The 26,549-nt window shown below is 38.1% G+C and overlaps 4 protein-coding genes across 4 annotated transcripts; 3 read left to right on the forward strand and 1 right to left on the reverse strand.

The window, feature by feature from the left end:
- Positions 1-37: 37 nt before the first annotated feature.
- Positions 38-4,234, forward strand: LOC145939657 (N-acetylneuraminate (7)9-O-acetyltransferase). The gene is made up of 12 exons (XM_083044126.1): positions 38-362; positions 457-602; positions 830-926; positions 1,003-1,261; positions 1,351-1,608; positions 1,682-1,917; positions 2,001-2,222; positions 2,314-2,635; positions 2,751-2,990; positions 3,052-3,342; positions 3,494-3,712; positions 3,818-4,234. Exons 2-12 carry the CDS (start codon positions 488-490, stop codon positions 3,941-3,943), a joined length of 2,385 nt encoding a protein of 794 aa, XP_082900252.1. The 5' UTR covers positions 38-362; positions 457-487; the 3' UTR covers positions 3,944-4,234.
- A 137-nt stretch (positions 4,235-4,371) lies between these two features.
- LOC145939664 (mpv17-like protein 2) lies at positions 4,372-5,788 on the reverse strand. Its single transcript, XM_083044139.1, has 3 exons — positions 5,527-5,788; positions 5,028-5,189; positions 4,372-4,950 (listed from the first exon to the last, which is right to left on the reverse strand). The coding sequence occupies exons 2-3, from the start codon at positions 5,184-5,186 to the stop codon at positions 4,537-4,539; spliced, it is 573 nt and encodes a 190-aa protein (XP_082900265.1). The 5' UTR covers positions 5,187-5,189; positions 5,527-5,788; the 3' UTR covers positions 4,372-4,536.
- A 16-nt stretch (positions 5,789-5,804) lies between these two features.
- Positions 5,805-9,646, forward strand: Dup (chromatin licensing and DNA replication factor double parked). The gene is made up of 6 exons (XM_083044127.1): positions 5,805-6,780; positions 6,878-7,127; positions 7,255-7,591; positions 7,687-7,872; positions 8,429-8,673; positions 8,798-9,646. Exons 1-6 carry the CDS (start codon positions 6,050-6,052, stop codon positions 9,167-9,169), a joined length of 2,121 nt encoding a protein of 706 aa, XP_082900253.1. The 5' UTR covers positions 5,805-6,049; the 3' UTR covers positions 9,170-9,646.
- A 631-nt stretch (positions 9,647-10,277) lies between these two features.
- On the forward strand, positions 10,278-11,447 carry Mrpl33 (mitochondrial ribosomal protein L33). The gene is made up of 3 exons (XM_083043804.1): positions 10,278-10,437; positions 10,772-10,875; positions 11,119-11,447. Exons 1-3 carry the CDS (start codon positions 10,397-10,399, stop codon positions 11,169-11,171), a joined length of 198 nt encoding a protein of 65 aa, XP_082899930.1. The 5' UTR covers positions 10,278-10,396; the 3' UTR covers positions 11,172-11,447.
- The last annotated feature ends 15,102 nt before the right edge of the window (positions 11,448-26,549 follow it).

The following is a 26,549-nucleotide window of genomic DNA, read 5'->3' on the forward strand; positions in this document are numbered from 1 at the left end:
GTCATTCACTCTGTGATTCACCTCGTAGAGGCGTGATTGTAGGGATTGCACCGCGTAGATAAAATGGGAACCAATCGGCAGACGCATTATCCGGCACAGCGGCGTGACGTTGTTTTGCCGCACTAATTGCGAATCGTGCCGAATAGTATTTTCATACATGTCATTTTTCGCCGTTCGCGTCTGCGATAGATGTATTATTGAGCGAGAACAACAGAATCTTTTTAATCGCGATGATAATTCCGGTTTATTCCAAGGCGAAATGAATTTTTCGTGAATCGCTGGAATAATTTTTATTATCAGCTGATTGCTTGATAATTGTCAACGATTTCCCATGTGAGAAACATTGGATCGCACACATTCGGGTATATGGAAATTTTTATATTTTAATTGAGTAGAAGTAATATAAATCGATACAAATATAATGCAAGATTATACAAATATCATTTTATGTTGCAGTGTCGATGTAAGCTGCGTCAGAGATTCCTTCATGACATCAGCGGAACATTTTATTAGCCTTATAACAGTAGCAAGTGCAAAAAAATTAGCTACTGCGCTTGTTATCTGTTTTATTATTTACCATGGTGTCATACATGTTATTTATGGTAAAAAAGCCTTGGATGTTTTATCTGACTATTGATTTATTTATCTCATGTTGTCATATAATACAAAGTTTTGAGATAAACAATTCTTATAAATTTTTTTGATGAATAATTTATCAAAAATAGTGATATTATTTTAATTTAATTCTGCAACTTTTTTAGTAATTTTTTTATTTTCTCAAAATATTTTATTTTTTAGTTATAATTTACTGTAAAAATTTTTTCCATAGGTAGCGATTCTTGCAAATGGTTATTGACAGAAGGTAGATACAAAGGAGATAAAGAATGGCAACCGTACGGTTGCATGATGCATCATTATACGCAAACGTAAGATTATTATCTTTAATTTGCTTTGGAGATTAACTTTTTTCCATAAGTAAAAAAGATTTGTGTTCTTTTATAGAGACAGCAGAAGATGTATGAGATATCTAGCTTTCATGGGCCACCATAATTATTTTGTATTCACTGGCGACGCTAGAGTAAGGCAATTGTATAAATCGTTTGTTTCGCAATTTGTGATTGATGGCAAAGCATCGGATCTCACGGAGTTACCGGAAAACTCTGATTTGGGCTTTAACGATGGGCAGCTCAAATTGAATGTACAGTTCTTATGGCGACCACGACTCGACAACTCTATGATAGCAAACCTTAGAAACTGGATGGTAACACATTATACATTATATAGTGAAGAAATATATGTGAGATCATGAGAAATGATAAAATTTTTATATATAATCTGATTTAATTTCAGCAAGCGGATGTGCCTAGTGTAATTGTCGCGGGTTCTGCCGCAGCTGTGATTCTTGCAAACAATAATAGTGATACGCAACTCTACTCGGAATATAGTACGGGTTTGATTCGCCTGGTGCAGCCAGTAGACTTTCTGGCTAAGAAGGGATCTCGATTTCTCTGGCTCTTGCAGGATCCTATACTCAAGGAAAGATTGCCTGCTCAATTGTCGAGTTTGGACAACAAAAAGATCAATTTGTGCAACAAAGCAGCCGAGAAGGTAATAGATCGATGAAATATAATTGACGAAGTATAGAGAAAAAAATAAATAAATACTCTGTAATCGTACACAGATACTGTCTCATAGTGAGGCTCGTATATGGCAAAGTAGTAAACTAGTCGGTATGGGTGTTCTTGAACAAAGTCCAGATGGTTATTTGGCAAGTCCATTATCGCTTCATCATAAAGTCCAAATACTATTAAACACATACTGCAATGATCATATGAATTTCGATGATGGAAGCTGTTGCAGTTATCCCGAACCAGCAACTACTCTACAGCTATTAAGTCTATCTGCGCTTGCATTATTGTAATTAAGTATTTAATTTATTATTGGTATGTTCTATACCATATAGTTTCTTTCCAAAGAGAGTAAGTGATCATTTGTTACAGTATAACAGTAGGAGGAGGAGTATGGCTATACAGAAAAATGTGCAAGTATCGTTCTGAAGTGTCTTATTCTCATGTTACTACTGAGGAAGTGGAGGATACAGAAGAGACAGGTGCTTCAGAAGTCATTCAAATTAAGCAACCTGAAATACAAGATTTCTATACTCTTATTACATCATTGGCTCTCTTTTCTATTATATTAGCGTACTTCTACTTATGTGATAGGCAAGTAATGATATGCTTTTATTGAACTTATAATTTTATATATTATATATTTTAAATAATTCTCCATTTTCTTATTTTTTTTTACTTGCAGAACAAATTTCTTCATGAAAGAGAATAAATATTACAGTGAGTTCAGTTTCTGGTTACCACTAGGATATATCTTAGCTCTTGGGTTATTTTTCACTGAAGATCGTGAAAGAGGACCAAGAGTGTTAAATAGAGAGCAAACGGATGAATGGAGAGGCTTAATGCAAGCAGTTGTGCTCATATATCATGTCACTGGTGCCAAAAATGTTTTACCAATTTATATGTACTTAAGATTAATTAACTCTGCCTACTTATTTCTATCCGGATATGGACACTTTTATTATTTTTGGCAAACCGGCGACGTGTCTCTTGTCAGATTTGCTAGAGTATGTATCAAAAAATTATATAACTTATAATTTAAGTTAATATCTACATAAGTTATGTAAAGTTATGTTTTACGCTCTTTTACAATAAAATATATATAATTATGTTGTGTTTTAGGTCATGTTCAGATTAAACTTATTGACAGTATCGTTATGCCTTTGCATGAATAGGCCATATCAATTCTACCACTTTGTACCATTGGTGTCATTCTGGTTTCTAGTGATTTATTTTCTAGCCTGGCTACCACCTAGAATATATTCTGGAAGTTTAGCGGAATATGGACCAAGAGCTTTGCTGTATTTCGCTTTGAAACTCTTGGGTCTTGTGTCGATAATTACTATACTATATATGTCAGAGGTAATGAACGACTTTTATTAAAGAATACGTTCAAAATATAACACCCATCTTATCAGCACAGGTATTTTTTGAGAAAGTTTTCGTCACGAGGCCTTGGAAGGCGTTATTCGTGACGACTGACGATGACATTCGCGAATGGTGGTCTCGCTGGAGAGTCGATAGATACAGCGTAGTTTGGGGTTTGACTTTCGGAGCCGGTCTCGTCGCTCTTCAGAGGCTAGACCATATTCCGGGCACTGCATTATCCTCCGTGCTGGCATTGATCTCCTTAATAGCATATACTACTTTCACAATTTTGTGCCACTCTGTATCAGAGTGCGAGGAGATTCATTCTTACGTCGCTTTTATTCCGGTAAATTTTACCTTCTATATTATTTATCTTTATTATTAATTAATCTTCTATTTTTCTCTCTCTTCTGTTTATTGACTTTCTCATTATTTTATAATAATATATATTTTATGATATTTTGTAATAATATCAATATTATTTTTTGTTTTCTTAGATTATAGGATATATCGCTCTTCGAAATGCATCATTGGCATTACGGGGAAAACACTCTGCACTTTTAGCTGGATTGGGTAGAATAAGTTTAGAGACGTTAGTTGCACAAGGCCACATATGGCTGGCAGCAGATTCACATGGAGTGCTTGTGTTATTACCCAGATTCCCAGTATTGAATCTGCTGGTTACATCGTTTATTTTCATCTGTGCCAGTCATGAAGTAACTTTCTTAAAATATTTCTTGTATTATAGAAAAAAGAAATTTAATTTTTTAATGACGCAATTACAATTGATTATTTATCCATAATGGAAATTTTTTTTTCAGATTCATAGATTAACAGATGTTTTAGCACCATATGCAGTACCAAATGACTGGAAATTAGTAGCTCGCAATTTGCTATTGTTTACAGCTGTGTTGGTACCTATTGGCATTCATGATGGAATGTTTTAAAAACTGGATGTTCAAAAAAATCAAAAATACTTGCAATATTATAAATAATATGCAGAGTATAAAAAGACTTCATATCATAAAGAGGCCAATTAAAGTGAGAAGGGACGATTAATTAGGTAAACATATATATTACAGCTTTTCTTATAATGATAGATAAGAAAATTGCATATCGAATCACAATATATTTAAAAAATTATTGTGTAGCGTAAAATATTTTTTTACTTTTTTTTTTTAATTAGATAAATGAATTAAAGAAATAACCGTTTTTTTGTTTTTTTTATTTTGTGTATTTTATTTATCATCTCTATAATTTATATTTATAATTTTATAAACCTATTCAGTTTTAATTCTATAATAGATATATATATTATATACAAAAAAGTATGTACAATATATATATCCAATTAAATATGTTACAATAAACATGTCAGAAATTGAGATCTTAATCCTGCCTGCAGGGAATAATTTATTGTAAAGGGGATAAAAATCGCGATACAGGAGAAGCTTTCTACAAATTAACAAATAAGTTCTACTTGATTTATTTAAATTCTGTTTCTATTTGTAATTTTATTCAAATTCTAATTTCATAACCATTAACTTCGTATATCGTGCTTCACGTGACTGGTATACACATCATAACCAAGAGATATCGTATTATCATAAAGCACTCTGTACCGTGTGGGAAGGAAATAAAAATTAATGACTTGTGCTGGAGGCCATATAACCCATTCAGCTACGTACAATCTATGTGCTTTCTTTCGGATTTCGTCTTTAAACTCTTCAAAGCTACTATTCTCCAGCACGGCTAGCGTCAAGAAAAACATACTTATACAAAGAGGTGAGCAAATCAATTGATCTACAACCACTTTTTTTAAAACTATACCAATGGTGCGTCCAGCCATTCTAGTGTCCAAGAAATTATACCAGTAATGACAAACTATCCCAATAGACATACCAGATATGGCCATGTTTCTTGTTCTCACAAAACTCCATCTATCCCAATGACCCTGTAAAGCACAGACATGAGTTGTAGTGTCGTAAAAATTAATGAAGTGTTATAAATCTAAGCGTATAGTGAACAAACCTTTAATATCTCGTAATGCTGCTCCAAAATATCTCCTGTCCCAGAAAGAGAAATTGATATGCCTACATTTGTATATAATAAGTTTTTAGGCGAGAATAAACGTCCCTTCATGTGATTTAGTCTACCAAAAACTAATTCCACTCCTCTTGCAATGTTCATTGTCTAAAAAATAAAAGAAAAAGATATAATTTACGAGATTTTACTTGGTTCTTGTTTTATATTTAAACAGTTAATTATTTTTTAATATAAGGATTGTAATAGTTGGAGTCTTGTTAGATATGAGATAACAAAAAATAATTATACGATAGAAAAAAATGCTTTGTTTTATAAAACTTTATGTATATATAGTATATAAAGCTTTTTTACAATTTTCTTTTAAGAATACGTTTCCAAATGAAAGAGAAAGTTACATTTTTGAGGTTAGTAAAAGGAAGTAAAACTAATCCAGGGTTAGAAATTTATCGAATTATTATTATTGTCACAAATAAGAGACACTTGCCGTATTTTCTTCATAATATACCACTACTGTTTATTTTGATCCTATTTTACATTATGCTTAAATAAATTTAATTATATTTAACCTCACTGGGGCATTATAAGAACACATGTATCACCGAACTCGATACATAATTGGAAGGAGTTTTGGCAGTGAAGAGACGATAGCGGAAAATGATAAGATATTTGATTTATAATAGATTGAACAATTCGAACGAAGAGAGCAAAGATATTTTGCTCTAATTATAATTTGATGAAGGAAATTCTTCAAACAGACCGCGGCCTACAGTTATAAACTACCGAGAGAGACAACGATACATCTTCCTCGATGAACATTCTTGCCGCCAGAGTTCGCTTCCAACGTTTAAAGAATCCAGTCTACGTATCTGTCATTCGGTAATTCGGTGGTTCGTTATCAGCTGATTCAACGGCGTTTTTCGCGCCGAACGGATAAAAAGGCGGGCTTTCGAGAAGCAGAACGACAATAACCTCCTGTCCTATTTGCGATTTATTACAATTGTAATATCATGTCGCAGCCATCGGTGACGGCGTACTTTAATACGCGCAAACGTCAGGCGTGCGACGAGATACGCGGTAAGTCTAAGGTTTTGCTGCTGGAGCGAGATCACTCGAGTAGCCAAGCGTTGACATATGCCAACGACTCGGAGCAGACTGACGAGCGAGGTAATAAGAGGACGAGTCCGAGGATCATGCTGAGGGATGCTCCTGCGAAGGAGGTAACTCGCGCCAATAAAGCGGTTCGCAATATCCAGTTCGACTCTTCCAAGGGGACCCCCGAGAAGACCCCGAACAGGCCCAGGACGCGCGCTATGCGCTCGCGCGCGTCATCCGCCACCGATGGCAGCCAGCCGGATATCAGAGACAGCCTGCTGAAGGCGAGCGGCGACTCGGAGAGCAAGAAAGTGCCCTTCGAGAAGAAAGGTACGCTCAGCCCTCAGAAGAAGAAGCCGCAGACTCCCACCAAGGCTCCCGTCGTCCCGAAGGAGGTCGAGTGTCCGCTTACTCCACCGTCGTCGAGAAGGGTCTCGATGATGGAGAGACTCGCGAAGAACGATGACTTAAGCTTGGCCGAGATCAAGAATAGAATCAATAAATCTTCGAGATTAGCGGAGCTGAAAGCCATAACGCAACGAATTGCGAATCACGAACGGGCGCTGGAGCAACTGCAGAAGCGGAACGACGTTAAGAAACCTCAGATGCAAAAGTTTGAAAAGATAGAACTTGAAGTTCCTGTGAGGTATAAGAAGATTTTGCTGCTTTATACTTGATAGTTGAATATCTTAATCTTTTTGTAACGTTCTCTTTTTTTTTTTTTTTTTTTTTTCATGTAAAAGTCCGCAGAAAGCATGCAAATCTCCAATCAAGGCATTGCGAACTCCAACCAAAGATGCGGCTCTTTCGAAGATGGCCAGTCCTCAGAGGAAAATTTTATTTGAGCCTAAAGAAACAACACCAAGTCCGATAAAATCCAGTCCTATTAAGGCATATCAAAAGTATCTGTCATTGGCTGAAAGCGAGATACCTGGATTGGCGTTACCTTATGACTACAGATTCCTTGCTGAAGTATTCAGATGTATAGATACGGTAATATCCTATAAAAAAAATCTTTGTTTTATATTTTTGAATCTCTTTATATATTTTATATTACTATATATATAGCATGACTAAATCTATGTTTATAATAAAGATAAATATTTGATTCTGTCTCTAGGTTTCAGCAATGCTGTTTAATAGAAAGGAATTGATAACATTCAATAAACTGAAACCTGCAGTTCAAGAGTTGCTGCGACGTAATTTCACGCAGGAACATCTAGCTCAAATAAAAACTATTTATCCTGATGCATATACTTATCATCAAGAGAAGCATCGCAATTTTGGTTCAGTATCCAAACAAGAGAGATATGAATTAATTCTGACACCTGTGGTTGAAAAAAATAATGGAAGAAATACTCTTGATGCGGATAATGTATTGAAGACTGCCTCTCAAAGTAGCATGAGTCCTACAATACTGCTTGAAAGAAGAAAGAAATTTTATAATATTTTACTAGGTATTTAGATACAAACATATGTTTTAAATAGATTCATCTATAATAGTAATTATGTATAGTGATCTTTATTGTTAAATTGCATATTTTTATTACAGAGAGAATGAAAGATGAACATGAGAAATTTTTACTGAGTTTTGAAAGTCCAAGATTAATGAATATACCAAGAGAGAAAATAGTACGCTGGCATCCCGAGTTTGATGTGGAATCTTGCAAAAAAATTGAACAAGCCGAATTACCGCAGCCACCTGTTGTCGAGAAGACATCTGCTAAAGATGTTCTTGGTAAGAATTACGAGATATTTTTACAAGAAAAGAAGATAAAAAGAATATATGATAAATTATTTTTTCTATTAATGCATTTTCTGTTAATATGTAATTAAAATATTCGTGTATATGATATTTTTTATATTATATACATTCATACATAATGATGTAACATGGTCTTAATACCAAAGAAAATAAGTAGGACAAAATATTGCACAAGAGAAGTAAATAACAATGCGTTTGCATATTTGCGAAATATGGTTTACATAGCTTTAATGTTGCAAAACTTCATTGATTAATCAGCAAATAATGCAATTGGTATAAAAGTATTGCTTACATGTAATACTTGAGCAGTTATATTATGCATCCTTGCATTATGGGTCACCAATCTTTAATCAATAAATTAATTATAGAAAATGGATTTAAAATATCAATTAAAAGGGATCGAATTATTAGTAGAATATGTAAGCTTCTATTTTGTTAGTGCTTGATGAAACAAATTCATGAAATATTAATATTTGTGAATTTTGTTTATTCTTCTTTCTTCGTAATTGCGTTATTTTTCTTTTTACAGATAAAGCTAAATCTTTGTTCAATTGTGGTACGCGCATGGAGAAAGCATTGCAAAGGCTCGCTGAAGCAAATTTAACTACAAAATCCAAATCCCCATCTTCACAAGATTCTACAACGCAAACCACAGAAGATGGTGTTCCAAAAGTTAATATTGGTATTATGGATACTCCACCAGTTACGCCATCCACACAAATCAATCATCTGAATACACTATTTAAAGGAATCCCCAAAGCTCTACTGGAAAAAGTAAGAATAATTATTCTAAGATAACAGTTAACATTTATTATATATATATATATATATATATATATATATATATATTAACATATGTATATATTTGATCGCACTCCATAAATTATAATATTTGTAGGTTCGTGCTAGGCAGGAGGCCAAAGCATTAGAAGCCATGACAAGAACACCTAATGCAGACAAGGAAGTTGCATTATACTCTAGACTTCCCGAGTTGGCAAAGTTTCTTCGCAATATTTTCGTAGCAGACAGGAAGGGCGTTTTGCCGTTGGAGGCAGTGATACAAAAGTTAGACAATTCTTTCAGAACGAAATTAACGTCGCAGGAAATGGAAGAGCATATACGACAATTGTGCAAGCTGTTACCTATGTGGGCCAGTATACACAACGTACGGAAAGTAAATTATCTGAAATTAGATAAAAATCTTGAACTTGCAAAGGTAATTAAACGATTAGAAATTTTAGCTAATGATAAAATCAAAACGCCATCATGATTTGCAAATTTCAAGAAACTATATTTTGAAGATATATATTTTCACGTGTAATAATAACGAAACTATTATGTTTTATGGTTAGGGTTAGGCATGCTTAATTTTTTACTTTGATTTAGAGATTGTGATAAAAAGATGACTTAATACATCTTTATAATATAATGATATCATCATTTCTGTTTTTTTACACTTTACTTGAACATTTTCGAATATTAGAAATTATAAAGCACAAGATAAACCAAAAAATGCGAATGTATGCAACATTTTATATTCCTTACGTTTCTGATTTTATTACAACTTTGATTATTTTATTTTATTATTGATTAAAAGAAAATTTAAAATACGATATCGTAATAGGAATATTAAAATATGAAGCTATTTTCAGTAAAATATCAATATATAAATTTATGTCAGTTCAAAAAATCAAGTCAAATCGAACAATTTTTCTAAATTTCTTAAACAACTGCTGACAATGTATATGTATGTAATGCACACTGCCTTTAATAATATATTAATAAAGCTATTATAAAATGTAATCATATCCATGTATGTGAATATTTAGCCTATATTAAATATCCACATATATCCACACATAATTTGGCTTGAATATATCATTATTAATTCAAATTTTGTTGTAAATATTGAAAGTTAATTAAAATTAACATTTATATAATCTTTTCTTTCCGTAAGGAAAGGTACATTATATTTGTACTCTTACATTTTCTACATTTCTTATTTCAAAAGCTTACATGTGTGTTTTTGAGGAAAGAATATATAATATAGAATTATAATATATAGAAATATATATATATATTTTTTATATAATAGATGTAGATGTAGATATATAGATTATAATATAGAAATATGCATATATATTTTGTTTTTATATATAATAGACTGCAATCCACTTGATACTACAAATGCTTCGAAGTATTCTTGCTCTCCTTCTTTCTTTATTAAAAGAAAAGAGAAGAAGAACGCTTCATAGCATTTGTAACATCAAGTGGATTGCGCAGTCATAGATATATATTATCTTTGATGATAACTTGTCGATTACCGACAGAGTAATTCTGTTTTATCGACAAAGCAGTTGTTCATTGTTTGACCCTAACCTAAAAAAGTATAGCGAATTGTTCGTATTAGAAGTATAGTTAGTCGAATATTTATTTACGATAAATCATATGATAGATAGTGTTTTGAATCACGATATCGAAGAAAATTTCTGTCGTCATGTTCTTAACGAACGCGCTATTGGGAAAGACAAAGAGCAAGTAAGAAAGTTTTAATTAAACGAACCCCTAACTTCGAGGTTAGATTAGAATATTAACGGAGTAGATATCTCTAATCGCACGAAAGGCGGCAAAACATTGCTTTCTACTACAAATAATCGAAGACGCATGCTAAAAATTGCCTAATTTTTTATGAAAACATAATCAGAGATCAATTGAATAGAATATTTTTCTCAATATGAGAAAAATGAGATTAGACATAATTGTCAATTGTGCGAAAGGTTTTTATTATTCATCAAAAACATTTGTGTCTGTATAACAATGTAATGTATGTACAATTTAAATGTATTAATACTTTGTTGTTTTCTCTTTGCAGGCTAATCTTAGTCGTCGCACAAAGTCTTATAAGCAGTCATCAGTTGGTGCGAATCCGAGAGAGACTGGGTGATAAATTAGAATTTCTATACTACGATCCTCTTGGTGAGTGACTATTTATGCACATTATCTTTTTTTACGCAAAATAACTTTTTGCGGAATATACAGAATGTTAGGATATATATGTATATGTATATAATACTTAGAACAAAATTATTTGATTTAAAATTATGATTTCACCAATTATTGATTCAAGCATGATCTTTTAATTAATAGAAAATATTATTATTGAAGTTATATACATACATTATTTCATATTTATTCTAACATTGCAATGTTCCTTTGCAGTCCGACAAAAGGCGCTATACAGAGAAAAGAAGAAAATACGTAGTTTGAAATAGTGTATATAATATAAAATTTTTTTCAATGGTGATATGTGTAATGAAAGATATTCATTGCGTATCTCAGTATAGTGACATTCAGAGAAATGCAATTTGTATTTGTTATAAAATACGATGTTTGGGTTCTAATAGTATGATAATATATTTCTATGTTTTGTGTTTGTATTTAATGTTAGACATGATTTCATATAAACCAAAAAAATACTACTTTAAATACAAACCATCAACGTTATACAAATACCACAGAAAGAAATTAAAAAAACATCATGTACATAAGTGATGTATAAATGAATATTTCTCGCCATAATATTAATTAATTATATTATAAGATCTTCCTCATCTCCGACTCTATTGCACAAAAATATTACAACTTTCTTCTTCTTTTCTTTTTTCCTCTTTATTCATAAACTCGATATCTATTCATCGATATGTTTTAACGTTATAAAATCTCGGGCGGTTCTATGAAAAAAAAAAAAAAAGGTCGAATCTCGATTCCACTTTACGTATTATTACCGAAAGTTGTCAAGTAAAGCATACAGTCAGTAAACGCTTTTGCCTAAGTTTCATGCCGGTCGGAAAGACCGAAAGAGAGGAGGCGAACGGAGAGACCAGCCAAGAGTCTCGACATCGAGATTGGGGGTAGATTTCCTTTGATCCTTAACAAGGAACACAAAGTTGTATTATTTCCACCTGGGTTTCAAACGGTTCGGAATCCACCAGGCGTGAAACGCGATCCGCCCTCTCTCTCTTTCTCTCTCGCGTCCCCCCATCCTCCTGATTCTGGAGACTACTCCTTTCCTCCCTTTCCGCCTCCCTCCCTCCCCCGCTATCTTTTCGCTCCTCCGGTTTCTCGCTCCTTTTCGATTGCGGGAGACAAACTGCCGCGCAGTTTACTGATGTTGCAAATTCAATTTCTCCTTTCGCCCGCGGACCATTGTCCAGAGAAAGGGGGGAAAAAACCACAGAAGGGGTTGCGTCCCGGAGAGGGAATCGTCTCTCTATCTCGCGATTGTGCACGTGACAGTTCGTGAGATTCGGAATCTTTCCCGCTTTTTTTTCTCTTTCTCTCTTCCTCTCTCTCTCTCTTTTTCTCTGCCGCTTCGAAGAAAGGGCTTCCCGACTTCCTCCTCGATGCACGCATGCGAGCCTTGTAATTGCGAGATACAAGCTTTCGCGCTTATTTCTGCGTCGCATCACTCGACGTGTTGTTGAAGGTCTGTTAAAGTGTATTTAAAGTGAGAAACACACATCACAAAGAGCAAATATTATCGTAAGAGAATCGAGAGACCGCACACCTGAAGAGAGAGAATCTGCACAGAAATAAGCGTAAATCCATCAGGTCATTCATCGGTGATTCCGTGTTTACGCGAAATTTTCGCTTCACGAATGAAACAGCTCGATGCGATTGGCGCCTAAGAGCGAGAAGAAAGGAAAAAGAGCAGAAAAAAAAATACGCGGAAGGGCTGACTGCGGAGAAGCCACACCAGGAGAGAGAAAGAGAGAGAGAGAAAGTAAACAGTAAGCGAAAGAGGAGTTCGGACGGGCGGTTTTCGGCGGGGTGAGTTTCAGTTGCCTCGCGTTCGAGGGCGTGCTTTTTTTTTCTTCACGTTCGCGCGAGTTATTCTCCGCGATTCTGCGTTAACAGTACACGCGAGCCCGCTAAAGTGGCCTGCTAATTAACTGCGTTATTTTTTTACAACTCTCCCAGCGTTTCCGTTCGTCGTCGCTTCCCCTCCCATTTCCCTCCCCTTCCTCCTTCCCTCCTCTCTCTTCGCGGCGCCCGGATGAGATATTTTTTTCGCGACTTCCGTGTTTTATTTATCGAGTTTTTATATATACGATGCCACGTCAAAGAAGAGGAAACGCACGAAAACTCGATATAATAAAGAAATATAAATTAATTCTTTTTGCAATTTTTTTTGTTGCACAAGAGTGAGAATTCGAGCTTCTTTCGTCAAGAGATTCGAGTTCAATTTAAAATGATTTTTAAACGAAATTTCTCAGCTTTTCACAGCATAAGCGAACGTTGTAATAATGTAAACTGCTTCTCTAGCACATTCGACAAATAAGAAGGCGTTTTCGAACACTTGATTCGAACATGAGCCACAGTGATCGCTCGCTCGCGAATCGTATCGATCGAACGTCGCATTCAAGGGGGCAGGGGGGGACAGGGGGATGATACGCGAGATGCGCGCGAATCGACGACGTATAAACTCTAAAACCTTAATACCGTCGTGTCGAATCCGCGTGCGAGATCGGTTGCGGGCGACGGTATATATAAGGTGGAGAGACGACGGTATGGTATAGAGGTATCTCTCTGTCCCGTGAAAGGGGGTGGGGGGGCAACGCGGCGCGGCACCCTTCTTTTCTCCGCCACGAAAAGGCACTTGAAATAAATTGAAAATGGCTGGTCCCCCTCCTCCCCCATCTGCCCCCCCCCCCGGATAAGTGATACCTACATCATCTACACGCACATCAACCGCTATTTCTATCTCTCTATATCTCTCTCTTGTTCTCTATATTCTCCTCCCCCTCCGTTTTCCTTCATGAATTTGAAACGCGACGTTCGAGTCGGCATCGGAATCCAGTCGAATCGCTTCAATTAATTCAATCGAGGGTAGACGGGAGGAAACCGAGGAAAGGAACAAATAGAGCGCGTGTTGCGTCTTGAAAAAGTATATGCGCGAGCGTTGAAAGCTTGTTAAATTGCGATCGTCAACGCGAGTCTCGCGGTTCATAAAAGATGCAGAGAATCCGAGATTTTCTTATACTATACATATAATAAAATGTTTTAGATTCATGCTTAATTTCTACAGTTATATAGACACCAGACAATTACATTATGAAATTAGGCGTTAAAAATTTTGGTATCTTTCCGTAGAGCGAAGATCTCAAATTGTGATACTTTCACTCTTCATCTTGTCTCACGTTTTAATTTTTTTTTTCTCTACGATGAAATTTTACCCTTTAGTTTTCTCAAAAATGTATTAAACGCAAAGATCGCCCTCTCTCTCTTCTCTCCAAAGAGACCGAATTCCACCCCCATCATCGAAGAGAAATAGTGTCGCGATGCAGCGACATCCTCGGTTCCAAAATTCGTCGGGTTTTCCACGTGTTAATGTAGAGGCGCATAAACGAGGGCGCGGCGGAAACACACACGAACATAACTTCAGCGACGGGGCTACACACATATATACATACATACGCGCGCGCACGTAGCAGTAAGCAAAGGCACACACGAGCGACAAGGTGTATTGAATCGACGAGTATCATGCAGCTGACAGCTAGAGCTAATTGAATCTTGACTCTATCTATCTGTCGACCGAGGCTGAGACTCGCCACCGACGCAGCCACGAATTGCATTTCCCGTTCGGCGGTATCGCTCTCGCGCCCCCGAAGAATTCTATCCTTCCCACGCGTCTCGCTTTTCCCTCCTTCCTTCCTTCCGTTTTTCCTTCCGTTTTTCCTTCCCTTTTATCCCGCCTTCCTTTCCTTTCCTCCCCTTTCCTCCCATCGTATACCTTCGCGGTCGTTTTAATCCCCGCCATTTTGCATCGCGAAAATATGTCGCTAGGAAAGTGCGAAGCTACGTGTCTTTCAACGAGATCCATTCTCTTCAACATAAATTTTCGAAAAGCACATGCAATTGTCTCTATTGGATTTTGTTCCGGCATTCTTAATTTTTCAGAATTTTAATTTCGAACGTCGGCTTTGAAGTTATATTAAATAATAGCGTCTGTATGCGATGACAATCATGTAGAATTGTAGAATATAAATTTTTTTTTCTGCATAATTTACTGATTTTCCAATCAATTTCTCTCAATCTTAATCGAGTATATCAAGTTTTTTTTACAGTCTTGTAACTTGAACTAAATATATCTCTTATACTTTAATTACTATCAAAGTCTTATATAATAGCAAATTGATCAAATAAAAAGTTCAATTTTCGATATAATACATATATTTCTAAGAATTTTAATAGCCTTAGATTATTGCCGCCTCGATATCAATGTCGGATGAAAAATCTGCTCCATAGCAGTTAGCGGAATCCACACGGATGGATTCTATACCGCGGCGTCACAGGTGGGTACGGATTATTCTCGGGAATAAATAGGAACCGGATAGTCTCGATAGGCATTAGATATAATAAGCGCGCGCCATATAGAGTTTACCCCGCCTCGTTAATCGGGCGTCGTATTCGAGCAGCGTTATTTTCGCGAGGAAGAGGATCGCCGGCCTCGGAATCTTTCAACCAGAGGGGTTACAAAATGTGAACGAGCGCGATTCTTGGCCGGAACTTTGCCACGAACATTTCCGCGTCCGTGTGAGGTCATGTCCGCCCGCGCGCGCATCACGTACGTCAGTGAAACGTGGCGTATAGAGGGTGGACTAGGGTATAAGCAAGAGGGAAAGATTGACGGGAGAGAGGAGAAGATGAGGAGGGCCGATAAAGAGAGGGAAAAAGAGAGAGAGGGAGAGAGGAGGAGCAGAGAGAGAGAGAGAATCCAATATAACTGCACACACGTTTATAGGGTCGATGGGAATATATTGGAGCGGATATTGAAATACTTGTTGGTAGTTTGAGTTGAAGGCGAGAGATGCCTTTCTCGATGCCATCTTGATTGCGCAATCGAGGCACCGATGCGGCCCCCGCTACAGAATTTGACGATAAAGATCGCGCCCGGATTATAGGAGGCCGCGGAGAGGTCGTTTCCACCCCCATCCTCCCCCTCCGAATGATAATGGCGACCGCTGAACTATATCTGTTTCGCGACCTCGTCTGTCCAGACATCGTCTTTGAAACGTTGCGCGATATTCATGTTCTCGAATTGATTAAACGAAGAAAAAGAATATGTGATTTTTCGAGTCTTAAATTAAATTTTTTTTCGAGAGCTTGAAGAAGCATCTCTTCAAACTGTTTGAGTTAACTACGGAGAGAAAGAGAGAAGGGATATGCAACGAAGATTTAATTCTCTTCAAAAGTTTCAAAGAAAATGTCTTTCTTTTCTTCTCTCGCCGTCGTTGAAAATTCCATTTTATTGTTATGAACATTGATTCAGTCTTTTAAAAAGAGATGGATAAATAGATTTTTAATTAATAATTAGGAAGAAATAAAAAATGAAAAATAAAATGTATGATTATATATATATATATATATATATATATATATATGTATATGTATATAAGTCGTTTCCATAAATATTAATTAAAATTAATTATGTTTTAACTGCTTTTCTGTCTTTTTTTAAGTTTGCTTTTATAATTTACATTAATTTCTCCTATTTCATGCAGCTTATTTGATTCTAATTTTCATTTCCTTTTTATATTTCCCTAATTATTAATTCAAAATCTATCTTCCTTTTTTTAAAAGATTGAGTTAATGTTCGTAACAGTAAAATGGAATGTCAACAACGGCGAGAGAAGAAAAAAAAGATTTTATATATGTAAACGGCCAAGTAGAGCGTTGCATCATTGGGGTACAATAATTTGGGCAGATAAGCAGCCGAGAGATCCGCGGCGAGCGTATACGACAAGATATGAAATAATTTAGTGAAGCGCGAACCTCGGGCACACACCTGGGCACACATTAAAAACCGAGGGCCAAAACCGAACCCCCGCTCACGCCTCTCTTTTTGCCCCCTTCCTCTCTTTCGCTCGCTCCTTTGTTGCTCGACAATCGGCATATTAGTATAATATGCCGTGCCGAGAGACGATTATACATATAATACATCGCGGTGCATCGCGTCGTCAAAGGGGCTTTCTCTGTAAGTACAACAAACTTAATTGGCCGGTCCGAATTAGGGAAATGATACCGACACGACTGGTTTTCAAGAGAGATGCTTCTATTTGTATACGTATATCTATACGGTTAATCTTTCCGCACCCAATCCCGCTGAACGTGTTGTTCCCCCCGAAAAGAATGAATGAGTTTAGATCGAATGATTGTAAGTCGTTCCCCTTGAAATCGCCTATCGAGATCTCGTCAGCTACCTGGATCGATGCCCTCGATGATTTGAAATTAATCACCGAATCAATCGCTCTTTCATAACAAGACATATTCCTAAAGCTCCTTTAACAAGAGTATAATTAAACATTATATATATGTGTATATATTTTTGGAACAATATTTTAATATGTTTATTTTCATTTGTAATTAACTTTATAATTAAAATCTTTTTAAAGCAAGAGCTTTGAAATTAATTAAAGGATAAAGGATTTATTATCTAGTCGTGTTTCTACAGCGCTTAATTCGGCAAAATTGCTGAATTTCAAAATATTAAGCGACTTTAATTAATTTCTTATGATTTTTATAAGAAAAATAAATTAGAAATATTTTTATCCGTCTACAAAAAAAAACTTGAAAGAAAAATTATTTTTAAATTAAAAACTTTTAATTTATAAATACATTTATATACTCCGAGTAAGTAAAAGATGCGTACGAAGACCGGGACGGTTATTTTAACCGCGTCGCGAAAGATTGACACGAGTGGCCCGAGGAGAGAGGGCGGGATGCTCTTTGGCATGGGCTTGTCATCCCCCGCGTCCTTTCAAACAATAACGTGAGGACAATGACTAGTTGGGAAATTCGCGGACAAAGCCACGGCCAAATGGCGCTTATACGTAAATACGTCGGGGGGAGAACGCCGGATACCTGTGCCCTCCTCCACGAAAATATCCCGCGTACGTTGGCGAGATCGCGAAATCCTTTCACTCGGATTCGATCATTATGTATCTTCTGGGGGGAAAGAGAGTGATGGAAAGGGGGTGCCGACGATAATAAAAATACGGATGCAAAGCCACACCTCGGGCGATCTCGAAGAAGAAGCTTGTTCGATCCTGATGCTTCTTCGAGGATCAGCTCCTCTTGGAAGGATTCGTTTTCTGCGTCTTTGATACTACGATAGTTCGCACGGTGATTTGCCGGAAGGGAGGGATCGATCGCGTCATTTCAACCTTGTCAGAGTCAAGTGTCACTTTGAAATATACTATACGAAAGGAAGAAAACGCAAACGTTTATATAGCTATAATTTTTTAGCTTCATCGACAAGTCAAATTTTTTGAATTGTAACACTTGAAAAAAAACAGAAAATCTTTTGTCACAAAATCCAGTTACATATTACCGCAGCACTGCTTCGTGCATAAACAAGGTTACTGTTGTAACCGCAGAGTTTGAGCCGTCAACGAGAAGGTGAACACCGGAAATAAAGTAAGGAAGAAGAGGGAAAGAGATGTATAACTCCTAACCGTAACGATTATCGAGGTATTCCTTGGAAGCGTATTAACGTTAACCATCAAGAGAGAGATTGTGTTTCTCGAACTAACTGTATAAGAATGACGTGAGGCCAGGCGTCTCTTTTGTGCCCTTTATGCCCGTTTCTCCGTATCCTTTCTCTGTCAATCAGCGGAGATCGCACAATGGCGGACGCGACACATTGTGTAATTCAGAGTGAATGCGAGAGAGCAAAGGCCCCCCTCACCTCCCTCTTTCCCCGCCTCCTCGTGGATAATTATTACGCGACCGCGGCCAGTCTTTGCGGTGTGTTTTTACACACACATACACGTACGTTAAAAACATAAGCCGTGTATATACGCACGCATAGAGAAGAACGGATCGGTACCCTCGACAATGGGGGGTAGAGGGGGGTCAGCAACGTGCCACACACCGCATTCGGAGACCGCGCGATATCTCGTTACACCGTAATCGGCGGGGGAGGAGGGGGGAAGGAGAGGGCTATAATCGATCGCGAAGTTTGTAGCGCAAGGCAAATTGACGTGGGCGTGGTGAGAACGAGACGACCGAGAGTGGAAACTCGAGAGCGCCCGAAAGACAACGGGCGGCCGCGGGTCGCGGAACAACGACGACCGCTTCGGAGGAAATCCGAGATTTTCTTCCCTTCTCTCCCTCTTTCCTCCCCCCTGCTCCCTTGACCCCTCGGTCTGTCTATTTCTCTCTGTGTTTCATTGAGTTTCATCCGAGACTGCGTCTGTCTTTGATCCACTGTTGCATACGGCATCGCCGGATGAATGGGTGGAAAGGAAGGGAGAGGGGTTGCTGGAATTTAATAGGGTATCTTTTTATTCGCTCGTTATCGGATGTCGCAAGTATCGATATATGTATTTGCGTGAAATTCTTTGAGATACCTTGGAGAATTTTTGAAAAATGTTTAATTGTAAGATTATAGTTTATAGACATTGAGAAAACTTAGTGCAACAAGAGATAGTGTTTGAGTATCTTGAAGAAATATAAGATATTTCGAACACTTTGGAAATAAGATTACAATATCGATAATGCATGAAATGAAACATTTCTCGCAACTATAAAAATTAATGAAAAGCAATACGATTAATTAATTTTTTATCAATCTGTTTGCAAAAAGGTACGTATAGTTGTAGAATCATTATCAACGAGAAACTATGTCTTTTTGATACTTTTCAGTGTTTTCGATACTGTGTCTTCTGTGATTGAAATAATTTTGCATAAATTAAACTATCGATATGCGCGAGAGATACACTATTGTAAACATAAAAATAAAGATATATCGATAGATATCTCTATAGAACGGAACGTTGCGCGATATCACGAGGATGCTCTCGAAATTTGAAGCAAATAAAAAGCTCGAAAGCACGGTTCGCGTGCGCGTTTAAACCGTCGAATCTTTATTTTATTATCTCTCGTCGGGGAATATATCGAGAGTTATTAGTAAATCTACAGATATATATATATATATGTGGATACACACTCTCGTGCGCGGCCATCGTATAAAAATCTCTTGTTATATAAACTGACACGCCTGACGGATTATTCTAATATAAATCGAGAGTTCTATACTGTTTCCTACCTACCTACCGCTCTGTTTTTCCTCCCTTCCTCTCTCTTTCGCTCTTTATCTCTCTCATCCCTTCCTATTCGGACGTTCCCTCGTATCGCGCTCGTATTCCTCTCTCTCCACCGTATCTCTTTCTTTCTCGCAACAAGAGCGGCCCTCGATCATCCTCCATCTCTCGTCAATGCGTCCCGGGAACTTCCGCGATTTCTGAATAGAAATCTCCATGGCGGCTGACAATGCCGCGGTGCGTGGACAATTGCATAGTCTAATGGATCCGCCTCACATCACCGTAACTTATACGTACGTGTCGTTCGCGTGAAAAGTGAATATCGACAACGTCCATTCTACGTGTCTTCCTACGGTCCGCGGCTAAAACGAGAGATCGACGTCCTCTATTTTACGTGTCTTCCCGTATGTCATCGGGCTCCACCGCGTGTCCCTCCGTTTTTTCTTCCTCCTTCTTGCTTCGCGTAATTCGCGTGACATTTAACATCCCCTTTACGCCCCCTTTACGTGTACGTGTGTGTGAATGTGTGTGTATACCTGCCAGAAAAAAATTGACGCGGTCCCGGTGCAAGAAGACTATCTACTCTCTCTCTCTCTCTCTGCGGTGTCTCTCTGTGAAGATTGCTCAAATAAAAGTGATTCGCTCTTTTCTTTCGTGAAAAGAGAACGAGAGACGATATCTTAATATTCTAGTGAAATACACACAAGAATTTTAAAAATTTAGTTTACTTTGTCCTTTTCTTAAAATGAATCTAAATGTAAAAAAAAATGTTTACGCGATTTAAATACGCCTTTTTACGGTACCATTTGGTATAATTCGAAAAAAATTAGATCTCCGGTTGCGACAGGTTGGTAGAAATAATTCGCGAACGAAAAAGAGATAGATCCGCGAAAGAAGTCGTTTGTCTCCTTCGCTCGCGTAGGCGGTTCCGTGGCCGCGCATTTACCCTGTCGCCTGTCGGTCCAACAAAAGGCCGCAAGTCTCTCAACATTTCGCGTTCTCGCGCGCACTTTACGGTCCGCACTTTGCTTGCGAGCATGTCGTGAGGAAGACGGAAGAATACACGACGAAGAAGAAGGGGGTTGGGCGCTCGCGCGCGCGGGGAAGGGCGAAGGAAAGGGTTGGAGAGGTCTCAACCTTTTGGTGGTTGGAGACGAGAGAGGAGGAAGAGAAGAAGGAGGTTACGAGAGGAGAGATGGTCCGGGCAGTTACGGCATTATATACCTAACAGGAAGAGAGACAAAGCGAACAAAACACTGTCGGGGCGTCGCTCCGCAAACAGAACCCCCTTGGCGAGAAGAAGAGGGAGAGAGAGAGAGGGCAAGGGAGAGGGGAGGTGGGGGCAGGAACAGAGAGAACTAAAACTTGGAACAAAAGTCCTCACTTTTGTTCCCTCGAAAGTTTTTCGAATTATGGTCGTATTGGCGAGGAGAGGGAGGGAAGAGAGGTCGACGGTGGCGCGCGAAGAGGACCCTCTGTGATTTATACCTCGCGAAGGTTTCGGAATTATTAAACTTTCCGGCACCCGGAAGAAAGAAGCGAGGTGTGGGGACGAGGCGAGAGAGGGGAGGGAAAAAGGGAGAGAGAGAAAGAGAGAGAGAGAGCGCGAGAGAGCTTGTACTGTAATTAAGCCGTTTTCTAATGAAGATTGATCGGCCAATTAGCACCGGCCGCCCATCGCGTGTTTGTCTCTTTATTTAGTGCCGTCGCATCTCTCGGCTGACGTCTCCTTAATGCTATAAAGTGTTCACATTTTCGCAATACAATTATCAAACGCGGATCGCATGCGATGTTGAGTTACTTTTGAGTCTCATTCATGTTTTTCGAACAAATAAAAGTTTATTTCATGAGAAATAAAATTTCACCTTTAATATAATTATTCATAATTTTAAAAAATTGCATAAAAAGTGAGCATTCGCTGAAGATGGTTCTAACAATAAGAGTCTATTGGACTTTTCAGTAGTTTAATTGTATATTTCCCCTCCACGATAAATTATGGTCTATAATTCTACGTATAATATTCTGTAGCTTATAGGATCTATCCTCGGTCTTTTCATCTCCAATTATCGCGAAAACGTCTCCTTGTCTTTTACGATGTTCCTAATAAAATAAAATGGACCGTACACAGCAGTTACCATTACTCTTTGCCTCCTCTCTTTTTCCGGGCCATTACATTCTACCATTTACATTCCTTCGTTTAATCGAGAAGGCATCAAGAACGACGAGGCGTCGAAATTACACTTACACATTATATAATATCACTACATCGATATATTATTGCGAGATATTTTCAATTGTTCATTAAGATGAAATTAAGAATTGCCAGGAGAAAAAAAAAAAAATTAACGACTCCTCTCAACAGATGAGCGAAATTATCGCGAGGCGTTGAAAAGCTACTCCTCGCGTATTTTACCTGCTACCCACGGTTATTTATGTATAGTATTAAGCGAAACACACTCGAATTGTCCATTAACAAGCAATTAAACCGCTGGTAACGAGGCACAATTCAACGGGCCGAGTCGAGTTATCCCTCGAAGAGATTAAAAGCCGCTACTTATGAATCTGGTGAAAATCACCCTTCTCCGCCCAATCTTGCGCCATCCTTCTCTCTCCTTCCCGCGAACGTCTCTCTATCTCTCTTCCCGGTTTTCCCCCGAATCCCATTCCAGTTACCAGCGGGCCACAATAGAGAGTGGGAAGCCTCCTTCTGTGGCTCGCACACAATGGATATAGTATATCAAACAAATTCGACCCCGCGGAATTATTGGCCGGGCTAATCCCACGTTACCGGTCGCGAGGACGATAGTTCTCCCATCGGCGCGACGGCCAGCACGTGACCCCCTCGGCGATTGCCGAGGGGGCTGAAGGGCAAAAATTCAGCCGTGAAGCCGTCGTAAGGACGTCCAACCCTAACCGCGATTAATAACGTTTCGACGGCCGATAGATCGTCCGCGATTCGATTCTCGAGCGACTCCAATCGGACGCTCCGATTCATGAATCATGCATGAATTATATGTGTCAGCCAGTCGCTGGAAAGAGTTGTTTATCGTTGAAAATTTATTAACATCTGTTGTAAAAATATTTATGTAACGTTATTAAAGATGTAAAACTGCTTATACATTTTGAAAAAATAAATTCAAATTTTTTTATCTTTAAATGGGACAGTCATTTTCTAAATACGATTGATTGTTGATTTCGTTTCGTAAAGCTTGAGTATTTTTATTAATCTACATAGTGATAGAACAAGCAACAAATACAGATTAAGATAGAAAGATAAGAATAAAAATGTATTATTGATAAAAAATAGAAATTTATTAAATTAAACAAATTTAATATAAATGTAGTGATATTAATATATCTAAATGTTTTTAAAATTCTATTCTTTAATAATGTCATAGTTAATTAGCCGCATTAATAGACCTGATTGTACACTCGGCGCATTTATTTTGGAATTATTGATCTCGGGATATGAGCGATTGGCATTAACGAGTCAATATACAGATAATAAAATATTAAAATATTAAAATATCTTGCCGCGCGCACCTCTGGAAACGACGATTCAAATGTGGATGATTACGCGAGCACGCGATTACGATTGATTTATTCTACGGCACGAAATGCGGTTACGGGCGCAATAAAGATTCTGATGGCAAGTCCGCATGCGACACGTCCTTCATCCTGACAGGATCGAAAGCCGTAAAAATCCTTGTCGGACGAAAGGGTAGCCAGATCTAGGTACGCATGCGTTTGACAGAAGAGATATATTTCGATCATGGATTTTGGATAGCCGGGCAAGGATTAGGGGTACACCCCATTCGTGTGTTTGTTGGAAACAATGGGCGACTCTCGGCTGATTGGCCGTTGCCGGCCATGTACAAGGTATAACCTCCACATAATAGAGTATATAAGTGCATAACGATCGGATAATGATATTCTACTTTAGTTTAAAACGCGACCCGAAATTTCGCCGCTCCACGTCATTAATCCGGCGAGTATGGTGAAAAATTTCTGTTTATTTATTGATGATATTTAAATGGCTATTTTTTATAGCTATATAGTTTATCTTACAATAATTTGTTTTTATTATATCTATATTTTTTTATGTTTGTTGATACTCTTTGTAAAAAAAACGCAGGAAAAATTCTCATATCTAATAATTTTCTGGGATCTTTAAATCTTAAAGAGGAGGATTCTTTAGGGTCTCTAATGCGCGACGTATTTAAATCAAGTCCAGTATCTTAATTTAAAACGGCGTGTGTGTACTTGGTGACGGCTCAAGACGCAGATCTCATCGTGGCATTCGCGAATAAGGAGCAACCGCGCGAGGAGAATAAGCCGCAAGTAGTGGGCGTAGCCGGCGATAATTTGCATGGAAATTTTTATCGGCTCGGTCGAGGGGGCAATATCCGGCAGACGCGTTTAAGATCTCGCCGGTGATAATAACAGACGAGCGGAAACGGCCGTAATGCCCGCGTACCGGTACCGACACGAGTACCACGAGGCTACGCGCCGTCTATAAACACATACATACACGCACGCACACACATCCGTTATATCTTCAACGTAGCTTCTACTCTTGGTAATGCACCAAACGGGGTGGTGCAAGGTGACAGCCATTGCCCACCCATATCGTGCTCGCGCCGAAGGGAGCGAAAAAATGGCACCGCGCCCCCTCGCGCAGCTAGATTATATAGATTCTTTCTTTTTTGCCACCCCGCGAGCGTTCTTTATCGTCGCCTTATGATAATATTATTATGTCGCGTGACACGCGGTCTGCGCTATACATTTTTTTTCCGGCGAGAATACGGAGCGTGTACTCGACTGAATTGTGCGAGCAATCTGGTCCCGCTTTTTTATTTCGAAGAACAAATTGAGAGAGATTACTGGAGAGGTTATTAGAGAGCTGATGTAATAAAATTTTTTGTTATCTACATATATAAATTTGCCATTCTTAGCTCTGTTTTCTGGAGTTTTTGGACGATCTATAAATTCAGGACAGAATTCGATTTATTATTTTTTATGCATCATATAATATAGAAAATTAACGATTAAAGTTGAATATGACACAAATTAGGATATATATGATACATAAAATTATAAATAAATTTCAGTCTTGAATTTCATGAATAATAGGCAACCTAAGATAAGGCTTTACATTTTCTGCTTTTCAAGTTGAGATAAAAAAGACGCAAATTTGAAAAATCGTAACAGTCGCTGTTTTATATAAATTAATATCCTGTCCAACGCGAGTAAGAATGAGAAATCTCGAAAGAGAGAAATCGTAAGCAAGCAAAGCGCGCGATCGAGGGATCGGTAGGATTTTGTATCTCCATCGGAGCGGAGTCGCTCTCAACGTGCCCGGGGATCGATGAACTCTCTAACCGCGGGAGGATCTAGAGGATCGATATACGAGACGCAAAAGTGTATACGACTCGACGATATATACGCAATATACCTCTATACGCGAGAAGAGAGCGTGGCTGCCCGATCGTCCGGAAAGTCCCGCGGAATGCCGCGAAGTGCCGTCTTATATCGAAGAGCGACCTACTGGGAGAAGAAGAAGAAGAAGAAGGCCTACCCCCGATAAGTGCTCGGCCACTCGTGCACGGAATGGTGAGCACGCAGGCACCATATTACTGTGACCGAGTATCCAGCTCCCGGCTCGCTGGCTGGCTGGTTGGCTTCTGGGGAATTCCCGCTGAGCTTCTTTCTCCCGCCATGAAAGAGTATTTAAGAGACTTTTGCGGAAATAAAAAAAAATAGACGGGAGGGGGGAAAGAGAGGCGAAAACAGGATAGTAGAGGAGGGGTCCCGATATGTTAGGGATAGCGGGGGGATAGAAACTAGTACGTTTATACATGAGTGTGTGTGCGTACGCCCCGTGGCGGGCACCCCGTCGATACACCTCGTCGTTTTCAACCAAGCCCATTGAAAACAATCAAGCACAATGGCGTTCTCCTCTCTCTTGAAAGAGAGAACGTTCTTATTTTATTATACTTATATATATATAATACGTGCGCGACGCTGTGTTTAAAACGCGGTCGCGTTATAAACGGTTCCAGAGCGCTAGCGTTTTCAGAAAGAGAGATGTAGAGAGAGACGTGCGAGAGCGCGTGTGCATTTTGCGCGGCCTCAAAAAGCCGCGTGCGTGAAAGAACGCAATTCTATATGTAACGGCGGGAAGGAAAGGACGTCTCGAGAGAGAAGGGTGGTATTCTCTTTTTTCTTTCTTTCTGCGATCAATTGACAAGTCTTGTAAGCCGAAATTGTCACTATCCTTCAAGGATATCGAATAAATGACAATTGCACAAAATGTTCTCTCTTTTTCTCGCGATTTATAATCTCAATTCTATTGATCTCTTAGATTTTTCTCTTCGCAAAATATATATATAAAAAAAAGGTCCTCTTTATTATATATATTTTTTTATTTTTTAATTTATATAAAATGTATTTTAAACTTTTTTTTGTATAAAAAATATATATTTTTTTGGAAAGTCGCTCTTAATTGAGACAATTTAGAAAAGAGGCCGTAGATAGCTGTTT

The sequence above is a fragment of the Prenolepis imparis genome, unplaced genomic scaffold (assembly GCF_030444845.1).
Source record: "Prenolepis imparis isolate NDT839.2.m4 unplaced genomic scaffold, iyPreImpa1.0 SCAF_8, whole genome shotgun sequence".
NCBI lineage: Eukaryota > Metazoa > Arthropoda > Insecta > Hymenoptera > Formicidae > Prenolepis > Prenolepis imparis.

Bases quoted from the DNA above. Each gene is read 5' to 3' on its own strand.
- LOC145939657 (XM_083044126.1), top strand. From the start codon at position 488: ATGACATCAGCGGAACATTTTATTAGCCTTATAACAGTAGCAAGTGCA. The intron at 2,223-2,313 runs GCAAGTAATGAT...TTTTACTTGCAG, and splicing joins TACTTCTACTTATGTGATAG to AACAAATTTCTTCATGAAAG. The intron at 2,636-2,750 runs GTATGTATCAAA...GTTGTGTTTTAG, and splicing joins CTCTTGTCAGATTTGCTAGA to GTCATGTTCAGATTAAACTT.
- LOC145939664 (XM_083044139.1), bottom strand. From the start codon at position 5,186: ATGAACATTGCAAGAGGAGTGGAATTAGTTTTTGGTAGACTAAATCAC. The intron at 4,951-5,027 runs GTTTGTTCACTA...TGTGCTTTACAG, and splicing joins AGCATTACGAGATATTAAAG to GGTCATTGGGATAGATGGAG.
- Dup (XM_083044127.1), top strand. From the start codon at position 6,050: ATGTCGCAGCCATCGGTGACGGCGTACTTTAATACGCGCAAACGTCAG. The intron at 6,781-6,877 runs GTATAAGAAGAT...TTCATGTAAAAG, and splicing joins GAACTTGAAGTTCCTGTGAG to TCCGCAGAAAGCATGCAAAT. The intron at 7,128-7,254 runs GTAATATCCTAT...TTCTGTCTCTAG, and splicing joins TATTCAGATGTATAGATACG to GTTTCAGCAATGCTGTTTAA.
- Mrpl33 (XM_083043804.1), top strand. From the start codon at position 10,397: ATGTTCTTAACGAACGCGCTATTGGGAAAGACAAAGAGCAA. The intron at 10,438-10,771 runs GTAAGAAAGTTT...TTCTCTTTGCAG, and splicing joins TTGGGAAAGACAAAGAGCAA to GCTAATCTTAGTCGTCGCAC. The intron at 10,876-11,118 runs GTGAGTGACTAT...GTTCCTTTGCAG, and splicing joins TCTATACTACGATCCTCTTG to TCCGACAAAAGGCGCTATAC.